General features: G+C 31.1%; 1 protein-coding gene and 1 non-coding gene across 2 annotated transcripts; both read right to left on the bottom strand.

Annotated features, from left to right (window-relative positions):
* Positions 1-3,617: 3,617 nt before the first annotated feature.
* TRNAF-GAA (transfer RNA phenylalanine (anticodon GAA)) lies at positions 3,618-3,690 on the bottom strand. Its single transcript has one exon. It is a non-coding gene; the product is annotated as a tRNA-Phe (tRNA).
* A 427-nt stretch (positions 3,691-4,117) lies between these two features.
* Positions 4,118-8,055, bottom strand: LOC143617059 (serine carboxypeptidase-like). The gene is made up of 6 exons (XM_077089722.1): positions 7,462-8,055; positions 6,198-6,486; positions 5,831-6,125; positions 5,657-5,745; positions 5,308-5,569; positions 4,118-4,717 (listed from the first exon to the last, which is right to left on the bottom strand). The coding sequence occupies exons 1-6, from the start codon at positions 7,758-7,760 to the stop codon at positions 4,464-4,466; spliced, it is 1,488 nt and encodes a 495-aa protein (XP_076945837.1). The 5' UTR covers positions 7,761-8,055; the 3' UTR covers positions 4,118-4,463.
* Between the last annotated feature and the right edge of the window lie 4,458 nt (positions 8,056-12,513).

The following is a 12,513-nucleotide window of genomic DNA, read 5'->3' as shown; positions in this document are numbered from 1 at the left end:
TATGGATTGAATCTTTGGGAAGTTATAATTAGTAAGTCTATCTTATTGAGTCACTTGAAGAGTTAACGAGTTGAAGAATTCAAATTAACGAGTTTTTCTCTCTCGAATATCCAACCGCCCTATTAATTCTTTATAAAGCGCTCTATTTTGTTTTGACAAATAAGCCAGCAACCGTTGACGTTTTCCCAAAATTTTCCGCATGCCTTTCTGAGATAAATAGTCTTTTTTGTGCAATTCCAAATGTTAAGTAAGTCTCCGTATCTTATTGGTAAACTTACTACCTGAAATTCAACAGATCCTCTGTTTTCTTTGTTTTCTTCTTGTTCTTTCAAAAGAATTGAAATAGAAGAATTTTTTACTATAAAATAATTTGATACTCTCCTTTTTGCAGATATTGATTTTATTGATCAGTAATAATAATGTCATAAATTTTAATGTAGTATACTTAACAATCATAATTTCTTTATATTCATTTTATCAATTAACATTAACCTATTTTTGAATTCATTTGCCTAGTGATACAAAAAGATGATACCAAAAAGGAATTTTGATTCTATGAATCTTTGTCTGGAATCTATGAGATAGGTGAAATAAAAATTAATGCTGAACTCATTTTAAGAGATGCAACCGGAATGAAATTTATAAAACTGTCATAGAAAAAGAATTATAGGAAGGGAGTATATCTTAAACGTAGAGTTTGGGTTTCCGTGCCCACTTTATTTTCACTTAGTTTTGTTGTGCATAGATATTGTTTCCAAATGTGTACCAAACAATCATGCTGGTGTGATAAGTTGTTTTGGTCTAATTAAGGAACCCACCAACCGAGTTCCTGTCATAATGCGCAAGTTGACAAAGGAAATTTTACTGTGGTCTATCATAACTTATTTTCAAATTATTTGAAGTTTTTTTTACATATTCATTATATAGAAAATTTACAATCTTTCGTATAGAAAATTTGTAATCTATTACATTTCAAATTTCTAGTTTTTTGACAAACTTACGTGTAAAAGATTGCAAGTTGAAATATTGAAGCTCTGATTTTATTATAACTACTATTATACTCCGTATTTATTAATTATTTTTTTATTATTATTAAGAGAAATGATTAAATAAGAAGTTTGGTTTTTCTAAGAATGCTAGGAAGAAGGGTATTTTGGTCTACTACCTTAATATTGAAACCCACTTAATTTAATTTCAAAAACCCACTTAATTAAAACTCACTTAAATTTTCACTCATCTCCTACAACTACCACCGCCCACCGCCACCACCTTGCCGGAAAAGTCTTCGGAAATTTCGTCGGAAAATAAAACACTATGAAAAACACAATGAAAAAGACACAATGAAAAAAACACTATGAAGATAAAAACACAAAGACAAAAACACAATGAAAACACAATTAAATAACACAATTTAAAAAACACAATACAAAAAACACTATGAAAAAATATAACACAATTGCATAACACAATTTTTTAAACACAATTATGATAAAACACACCTTGTAAAACCCACGAATTTTTTTTTTAATTTTATAAAGCAATATGATAGTCATGTAAATGATAAAAAAACACTCGTTTTTATGGTGAAATTGTTTTGAAAAAAAATGTCGTATAAAAAAGTTATGGTCGTTTTAAAATGATGGGGGAATTTGACATGTGTCTTGCATGTGGAGAGAGAAAGTCAACAAATGTGTTATCCCTATTATATCCTTACCTTGTTTTACACTTGATGATATCTTAAATCTAATATTAACCATTCAATTCTCAAATGAATAGACAAGATTATTTTTTATCTTTCCTAGGAAACCTAATCTTCTTATTGTAACTCAACCCTTATTATTAATACTATTATTATATTTTACTGTTAATGTAGTTTTTAGCTGAGCTTGAAATCAACTGTCCCTAATTGTAGTTTTTTTTAGATTTACTTAAATTATACATAATACATCTTGTTGCTAAAAAAATATAATTAAAACAATAAGTATAACTAAAAGGCGTGAGCTCATACAAATTTATTAAATAGAAAACAAATTGAAAAATCAAATAATAAAAGTAAACAAGAATTCACTCCGTGACACTAATTAAAATAACGTTTAAACTTTCTCTACTTAGGATTAATGTTACCGTTGTCTATATTTTATATAATTATTAAAACTATAATAAAGGTACAAAATAGTTAATGACTAGTGAAGACTTTGTGTAAATGTGTAGTAAATATTGCACAAACTTGATGAAATATATGGTATTTCACCATATATCTACTCGATCTATTTCAGTTTGTTAAGTCGAAGAAAGTTTAACCCAAACTGATACAATTTTAATATTTTATTGCATGCCTTCGAGATGATCTAATGTCTTATAGGTCTAGAGAGACAAATATAGTATTTAATTATATTTGATTTATAGAAGCAATCGGTCGTCATTGTATACGCACTCAATAAGATTCTCCGCTGGTCATGTTTTGTCCTCTACTGTCCACATTACCGTGGAAGTGATTAAGTGAATCATGCATCTAAATGTGCTTGAGTTTCCCATGAGGGAGCTAAATAAAGGGAATCGTACGTGAGGTGTTATTTGGCGACTAATCGTGGTAAAAAAAAACATTTTTATTTTACTAAATGTATAAAAGAAAATACCCGGATAGTGTTTGTTATGCAAGAATGAGAGACGTAATTGATGGACCACTGGAAAAAAATGTTTGATTAGTTAATGAAATGCGATCGCTTATTACCTTATTAATTTTATTCTCTTTAGAACACCATAAATTCTTTATGTGCCCCCCTCCCAACTTTTTTTGTCATTCCATATAAACTCTTTCACCTTACATCACCTCCACCACCCTCCCTCCACCAACACTGAACGTGCCGCCACCCCTCATTACTTGCCACCGCCCATCGCCAACCAACCAACGTCCACCACCACTAGCTACCGCCCACTATTACCACTAATGATCAATTAAGATAGTATCATGTAGTCGCTTCATCATTACTAGATGTATGTAGTTGACTAGTTGAAGACCGCGAGAGTCATATAGTCACATGTCATGTTTAAAACCGCCTCTTCGAGTTTGCAACCAAATTAGTGATTTAGTTCTTTAATCATTATCAATTATACTTTCTTGAATAACTAGAATAATTTTCATTCTAATTAAACAAAAGTAACATAATGATCAATTAAGAGAGTATTCACATCTCGAATCACACTGGCCCAAGTTTGAGGTACCACCATGACGAGTCTATAGTAGGTTTGAGTTTGACACTAACATAATAGGATTTGCATGCACTACTTCAAATCATGAAACATCTATACTTATTTAGCGTGCTCGTTTAATAATTGGAGTTTGACGACCTATGTGTTGTTGGTGATTTAGTGTCTTCAAGCCATATTTGTTTAATCGTGTATTTACTTGAGACAAAAGAAGCATAATAAACTTTCTTTGAATCCACTAAAATAATTTCACCCATAGATTCTTGAATTTCACTAGAGTGCACACACTATAATCCTAAATTATTCAGCTTAATCCTAACTCAAATACAGTTTTACCAGGAGCATAATAAAAGTATCCCATAGTATATACTATATATAGCTTAACTAAGGAAAGGAAGGTGAAAAGAAAATGCGGTGAACGTGGATCGAACACGTGACCTCCAGATCTTCAGTCTGACGCTCTCCCAACTGAGCTATCCCCTCTTGTTATTTATCTTTCCGTCTTGTTTTTAATGATCTTCATACAAAATCTTGTGGCATGAAAACCATCTGATCCATGTACTCAAGCATCCTCCAAATTTAAATTACCTTAAATGTGGGAACCTATTACAGTATATATTAAAATCAGATGTATTTGACTAATTATAGATGTTAAAATCTTGTTTTGGGTGTAGTTTAAGTCATTAATGAATTTGAATCCTATTTCTGTATCATGCAGTGAAGTTGAGGAAGGATCATGCATTAAGGATTTAGCAGATGAGAAGGACCATTGACTAACATTGACAAGGAGAAACAGGTACTTTAAAATTAAATCCAATGTGGTTAAGTGTTGGTTATTACTTGGTTTGGTATTATTCAATTATGGGTATAAGTTTTATGGATTTATTGTGAATTTTAATTTACTTTTTCACGGAAACGATGAGTTTAGTATCAAAAGTAATGGCATACCGTTCAACTTGTACGCGAAGTTTTCTAGATAATGTTCTTGTCGAAAAGTGATATTTTAGGTGATATTAAATATAACTTCATGTTTTACAACTAACCCTTAAATGATAATACATAATCCAATAAGGGTAAAATGTCATAAACATAGCTATTAATTAGGACTTAAGTTTTAACCTTTTACTTTCTTTCTTTCTTGCTATCATATGCACATGTAATGTAAAATTGTAAATACATTCAACAGTTACATGGATCTTTATAATAAAAATGTAATCTTTTTATATCTTTAATTTTCTTGAATGTCTGCAAAACAATTACAAAGGTGCAGCAACATGCTTCTTGGGTTTAACAAGCTTCCCTGTGGTCCACAACTCCAACATCTTTAATGCAGCCCTGGGTTGATCCATAGGAACCATGTGTCCAGCATTATGAACCTTAATAAAAGTCAAAGGCCCATAATTCTTCATTATCCCAGCTTCTTTCCCATCAGTTATAAATGGTACATTTGAAGCTGAAACAAAATCTTTCTGACCAGACCATGACATTGCATGAACCCATCTCCAATTCCCTGCATTTTATTATATTATTTTTAATTAAACGTAATAACAGTTAAATTCTTATGTTCGTTTATTTACGTTTGTTCATTTATATGTGTTTACTTATGTCTGTCTGCTCCTTAACACTTTTTAAAATATTCATTCATATTTATGTATCACTAATATAAATTAAAATCAATTTGATTTCATATTTTCAAACACTTAAGAGTCCAGTTCTTTGTTATCGTTTTCTGTTTAAAATGTTGGATGTAAATAAAAAGATGATGATATTTTAGACTTTAATTTGAATATTCACCTTTACTTTACTTTAAATGGTGTCCATCTATGTTTGTTTACGTTTGTTCGTGTATGTTCATTTGTGTTTGTTTATATATAGAGAACTGTTTGTTTAGAATATTAACAAACGGACACAAATGAACATGAAAACGTTCAATTTCTTAAAAAAAAAACATTTCTTAAAAACGACCGTGAACAAGAAAATCTGTTCGTTTAAGTGTGTCCATGTTCGTTCATTTGTTTGGTTAAAGTGAATTGAACGAGCACGGACAACCTTTGTTCGTGTTCGTTTGGTTCGATTACATGCCTAAAGAAGTCAACTTACCGAGCCAGTTGCAGATAAGATCATATTCTCCTGCATATACAAGCAACTGAATATTGTCTTCCAAAAGTGCAGGAATCTCAACTTCAAGATTCTTCATCCAATCACTAAGCATCGACCGGTACACTACCTCACTACATGAAACATAATCTATATCACTTGGTACCCCTAATGCTTCTTTAACCGCTGATTTGCCTAAAAACATTTCCACGCCCGAGAAGTCATAACACAAATTCCCCTCACATTTCTTCCTTATATCATAATACTGGAAAAGAAATACAAACAAATCATTATAGAACAATCCACTTTCTAGTTTCTATATTTGGTGAGTTTGTCTTTTACAAGTTCTTACATTGATGTTATCTGTTAAATCAAGTATCTCCTCAAAAATTTGCTGGCAAAAGTTATAGGCAGATTGACACATGTCAGTACCATTTGCACCTACACAAAGAACCACAAATATGAACAAACTTTAGTAACAAAAAAAAAGTATAAATAATAAGAATTATAATTATAAGTTTGTTACCACATTGTTTGATTGCTTTTTCACAAGCTGGAAGCTTTTTGTTTATTGAGTGGTATTCTGACTTTGAAATCAATTTATTAGCCAAAGCGTAATCTGTGTAGGCTCGGTACTGGATTCCAGGGTTAGTTAGCCCGTTTCCGATTCCAAACCCCTTTAAGTTTATATGAATCCCTTCTTTGTTCTTGTTTCCCTTGTTAACCCGAGCAGCTAAAGCTGGAATGTAGTGTCCGGCATATGATTCACCCGTGATGTAAAAATCGTTATTGATGTAATCTGGATGAGCCTTGAAGAATGCCTGTAGTAACAACATTAGTTATTAGATTCCCATGGATGAAATATTGAAATATCTAGTGAAGATATTACAAACCTGTAAGAAATTGTAGAGATCATTGCTAATGCCATGTTCATCGTGGCGAAGATCTTGATCACTAGAACTATAACTAAAACCTGTCCCGGTCGGTTGGTCAACAAACATAATGTTGGAAATCTTATCCCAGCCATAATCATTCCAGATAAGTGACAAGTTTTTGGTTAGCTTAAAAGGACCGTTTTCATAAAATAGAGCTAGTTCACTAGCGCACCCTGGCCCTCCGGTTAGCCATATGACCACAGGGTCAGATTTGGCTTTTCTTGATTCAAAGAAGAAGTAGAACATCCTGCACATATTATATTTACCAGTTTCAGTCTATCTTTAATAGCCCTCCTAGCAATATTTGGTATTGGACTAGATTATTCGTGATATTATTTATATACACGAGGGTAGCCGAGTGCTAATATTGTATCTATTTATACGTCATGTAAATGAGAATACGTCGTATACGTCATGTAAATTCACTCTTTAATTAATCAATAATTAGTCTATGTAATAATTTTACATTAAAAAAGCTTATTCATTTATCCAATCCATTCTTTTGTAAAGGAAAATGAATCTTAATTGCCAAATACAAGGGTAACCCATGGGTTTGACCGGTCTTTTAACAATATTAGTATTTCAAACCAGTTATAAGAAAATTTACGAGACCCACCAATACTCTGTTATCAAAAGGAATCAGGTAAATGATGGTCATGTGGGCTTCAAAAGAGTTAAAAGCAAAAAACTAGTGAAAACTTAACTCGAACGGTCGAACCTAAGACCTCTACTAGAGCGGTTACCATGCTATAAATGTTTATTTGTTTATTTTACAAGCTCATATATCCTTTAAATGAATCTTGATTCGAAAACATATTGGGCAACAGTCTAAATACGTGAACCTAGTGCAAAAAGTTTTGCTAAACTAAAAAGTACAAGAAGAATGTAGCCATGTAGGGGCCTTGTTGGGCCTATTGGACCCTTCTCAAATGTGCTTTATTTATTATTTAAAGATTCCACATAAATAAAATTCCACTAATACAATAACAAGATCAGTCTAAAAAGTTATCAAGAATTAAATATTCCTAACTACAATATCTTTTTTCTAAAGGCAGGTAACTTGCCCAACTATAAAACTAAAACCCACAAAGAAAAATGCTACCTTGGAATTATATTATTAAAGAATTAACCATTTACTAGGTATTGTTGAAAAAACATGTCTTTCACTAATGCTAAGTATTCTATTGTTAGAATATGATTATAAACCAAAAAAATAACATACCTTGCATCAATGGTATGTTGGAGACGAAAATAGCCCGCGTGGTGAGCCAGGTCAGCAACGCTTGCACCAGGATCACCATGAACGTGAAACGATAAGCGTTTCTCAACAAGCCCGGATTCAGAAACCTTAAGTTCATCGTAAGAAGCATTGGTGTTTGACTTTAAGACGTTGACTTCAAGATTGGGGTGCAAATTGAGTTCTTTGATCATCTTGTAGCCTGTTTTCTTCATAGCATGAGAATGGTTAAATGAAGAAATGAAGAAGATGAAGAGAGAGAGGATTAAAGGATGGGAAGCCATTGTTTGTGTGTGAATTAATTAGGATGAAAGAAGGTTGGTTTTGGTTTGGTTAGTGTGAGTTTTGTGTTGTGGGAATGAATATATAGTGTTTCATATAGCATGTAAATTGTAATCTTATTCTCTCACGATCTTAAGAATATTATTTTGTATTTATTTGAATCTTTTATTTCTTATTTTATGACGTAAAGTTTTGACTTCTATGAGAAAATTTGAAAAATGGGCTTTTGATGAGTTGTATTTGGATCTAATATTAGAAATATACATAATACATGTGATCATAATATCCTCAATACCATTAAGGCATTAATGTAAATTGTTTTTAGGAAAATTAATGTAAATAGTACTTTTTCCTCTTTCATCTTTAAAAGATGTTTGATATCGTTTTAATTATTTTCTAATTTTTTTCCTCTTCCTTTTTCATCTAATTATTTATAAGAGAAATAAGCTAGCCTTTTTATGTTCGTTAGTGTGAATGATCATACGCGTTGCGTTTGAGTGAATGTTAGGAAGTAAAAGGTATAACAAATTAAACTTAAGAATCAAAACCACAATATGAATATGTCATACATAGAAATGCTAATCATTTTATTATTGTTATTATTACAATCTTAGAACTATTTTTATTATTAAGTTATCTTGAGCAAACAAGGTCGCCCTATTAGATGTGAATGTAATATGCCAATTCAAACTTGAGTGATGCATGCTTCTATATATGTATAAATCAAATAATACATTACTTGACTTTTTAGTTGTGTGCACGGTTCTATAATATATTTTATTGACGTTAATTCAACTCTAAATCTCTAATATTAATTTCTATCAAATCTTTATATGAATTCCAGACAATATTTTAAAATTATACATGACTTACAACAATTCACTTATTTATGCACAAACTTAAGACAGTATCTTTATGCTATAATTACTAATTTAATTATCTAAAAGAAATGATTAACCTATTACTAATAATTTTAAATGATCGAATAATTTCCCTTTGTGTCAAATATTTCATAAAAATATGAATTATGAAAGTTTGGTGCGATAAACTATGCTATACACTCATACCATTTGCTATACCAATTACTACATGATTTTAGTGTCTTGGTGACTTGGTTGAAGATGATGTTCACACTATATTTTACATGGAGTTTAATGCGCAACATTTCGTATTACTCAAACCTACTTATATTGTCAATAAAATTCTTTCTAGTTTTCTACTAGAGAAAACTAATATGATAAAAGTTACTTATAAATTATCAAGTAAGCAAAGACCAAAATGTGACTTACGAAATCAAAAAGGTGAAAATTGTGAAATATATGTGTGTGTGTTGGGTGGAGGGGTCAATCAATCATTTGAAATTGGCGAGGAATTCGAATCTGAAACGATAACTTCGATGCACGTTGTACATCTTCAACAGGATGAAAACTTCTTGAAAGAATGTGTTTAGCTATACATAAGGCATTATTATTCATATTTATGTGTGTTTTCCTGCTGTAAAACAACCAATCAAGGGGTGCTCAACTTAGGAGAGATTGGTGTTCGTTTACCGATTATGAAATTATTTATCCTCTATCTTATCTTTATGTTATATGTTCGATCATTTGATTTTACGCAACTGTCTCAATCGTTTATCAAGAGGGAATTCATTCGTTTATGTTAAATCCGGTTTTGGTATAACTACATCAAGCATGATGATAAAATAAAAATAATAACATTTCATGTCCTATGATGTTTACCTATATTAGGCAAATCTTATAAAAAATAAGATTATCTTAACTTGTTTATGATATACAAAGATATGCATTTTCTAAATTAAAATATAACTGGTTAAAATTTATTAACCTGCCATTGAACTAGTATCAACCTTTTTTTTACATGGATATAATTTCTGTTGTAAATGTTGTTGCGTTATTCTTATTCTTTATAATTGCTTTTTAACTTTATAGATTCATACTATTTGCAAGAAAATAGTTTCTGATTATAATATAGTTGTTAAAATTTTAATTATCAAAATTAACCCAAGATACTAGAACATACAACATTTTAGTTAATAAATCTCACGTGTGAAAAACATTTTAGTGTTGTGACTGGAAAGATATAAAAATACAAATTATATATGTAGGGGTTATGTTTTCTTGGGGTTGGGGACCATGAAATAGGTTTATGTTTGCGTGTGAAGGCGTTTCACATGTGACAACTAATTAAGAGCTCCTAGTCAACACACTCAAAAGATATTAAAGCCAACTACCCATGGCATGGTTGCATGGCTTGAGAGTTCGAGTTTAGTCAACCACACCTTGCATCGTTGCATTCAAGCTAATATATAATTACATAAGACGAGACATTCAAAGTACCGTGTTCAATTTGAACCGAACACTCGTGACCGTGTTTTTTCATATAGCTTTGACGATATAGTTATATGTTTTTTTTTTTGTTTTTTAGACTAAAATAATAAGTTAAAAAAATATATGACTGTAAATATCTTTTTGTTTTTATATAACTAAAATGTCAAGTTAAAAAAATATATGTAATATTATAATTTATAAGTATATTAGATAACACATTACTTGCCATATACAAAGCTTGGACATTTGTGTTGAATCATTTTTCTTTTTCATGATTTTGTGGTACCGGGACCGGGAGTAAGCTAACACGAGCAAAATCAACTCGAGCTGAAGTTTGATCAAACTTCTAAAGTGAGTAACTAAAGAGTTGGGAGCTATTTGTTCTTTTTCTAGCGTTACATGGTTATTACCTATTGCGCTTTTGAAGAAAAAAATGGTTTAATACGATTAAATGAACGATGCATTAGTTGATATGAAGTGAGAGGTATTCTATTTGTTTCAAACTTTCGCATAAATAGTTTTGTCTTGGTAAATTGAAAACATTGAACTATGTCGATTGATTCTTTTAGATACCGTCTTATATAGAAAAGAAAAAAAATGACATAAAACATAAAATATTGATTCTTTTAGATACAGTCTTATATTGGAAAAAGAAAAATATGGCATAAAACATAAAAGATCATGATGTAATAATTATCTATTATCCTTTAAATATTGTGTAGTGGTAGGGAGTTTGGGATTCTCAATATAAACCCAAATTTAATTCTTACTTACAACACTTTGAAGAGACATGAGTGACTCAATAAAGAAAAACTCGAATATTTGTGATCTCCAGTTCGATCCTAAGGACTGAGGGCATACGGGTTTACCACCAGTGAGCCTTTGAGCGGGTGGGTTTTCCCCGAAACTGAAGATAACTTGGAGGCGCTTAAGGGTCGTATGGTTGGGTTGAGTCAACTGACGGTGACTTTTAACCATTGGGTTACCCAGTACGAAATATCTAGGCATTCTATATTTGTTGACAATTCGAATAAAAAAATAGTGCTTCCATAAAATGGTTTTCTTTTAGGCTATTTTGAGTGAAGCATGAGATGTTAGGTTCCGTCTAGGCCCAACGCAGAAGCCCAGCACAACCATAACATACAAGTATACAACGTGGTATGAGTTTTGTAGCCCAAAGAATTTTGACAATTAACTTGACCAAAAAAATCGTAATAAATAGATTAAATTACGAAGTTAGTGTTTGTATCATGAATTGATTTTAAAATTTATAAGTATATGGATTTAGTTTTAATTATTTCTGAATGTGTAATGTTGTTGGTGTTTAACAATAATAGTTGCTAAATATTGTCCCTATCTTCCTCACATGTCACAAACATGACTATCGAGTGCTTTACCAAATGTTGATAGAAATTCAGCCTTTAGCTATTGTTCTTGAAAAATGACCCGATCTAGTCCAGACTATTCAATCAAAACTTTCTAAATGAGAGTTCATATTGTGTTGTGTTGAATAGAATATGACCATGGGTATGAGTTAGTGATTGTAACACGATACCAATGCAAACCCATGGAAATACCCCTTTGTGAAAGAAAATGAAAAAAGAAAACTATTGGAATATACACATTGATTTTTTTAACCGTATGCATTAGCAATCCAAGATCAAAATATTAGGAGGACTCTTCTGATCAAACATAAAATACGTAAGAGAGACTTTTTGAATTGAATGACGACTGCAACGAATATGAGGATGACTTTAGTCATCATGCCCTTATGCCCTGGGCGACACGTTTTTTTATAATTTTATTCAAATGAAAATAATAATAATATTATTTTTATCAAATAATGCATTTTGGTTAAACATTCTCTTCTGGGAAAGGACCCCAATAACTACAAGATTTATTATTGGGAATAATAATCTGATTTGGAGACAAGAATAAAATTCCCCACAACTTGTTACCAAAAATTTCAAGACCCCGTGACGACTTCTGCCAATAGTACATCCCCCCTTTACAGGTTTCACGTGCCAAACTCTTGCATCTTTCAACTTACCACCCTTTTTATATCACTTATTCACAATCACCCCTTTATCATTATACAAAAACAAATGTACGATTTTTTAACAAGAATAAAAGCCGACTACTCATACTAATCTTATAATAAAAGACAACCTTATACGTTCGCAATCAAAGGCAACACTGATTAGCCCAAACCCCAAACTCACCGTACCCCGTAGAATTTGGTTGAAATAAAATTCAAACTTGAGACCTTACGAACTTTTACCTAAATCTTAACTTTCATACCCACTACCAATTAAGTTAAAACTCCTTAAAAAGAAAAATAAATGTTGAAAATAAGGAGCATGCTTCTACTTTAAAAAAATTTAAAGTGAAATTAAAATCACCTAAC

Source organism: Bidens hawaiensis, unplaced genomic scaffold, assembly GCF_021521415.1.
Source record: "Bidens hawaiensis isolate Kalapana, Puna unplaced genomic scaffold, B.hawaiensis_p1.1 tig00051730_1, whole genome shotgun sequence".
Classification (NCBI taxonomy): domain Eukaryota; kingdom Viridiplantae; phylum Streptophyta; class Magnoliopsida; order Asterales; family Asteraceae; genus Bidens; species Bidens hawaiensis.
Note: the sequence above shows the minus strand (reverse complement) of the source record. Positions and strands in the feature narration are given on the sequence as shown.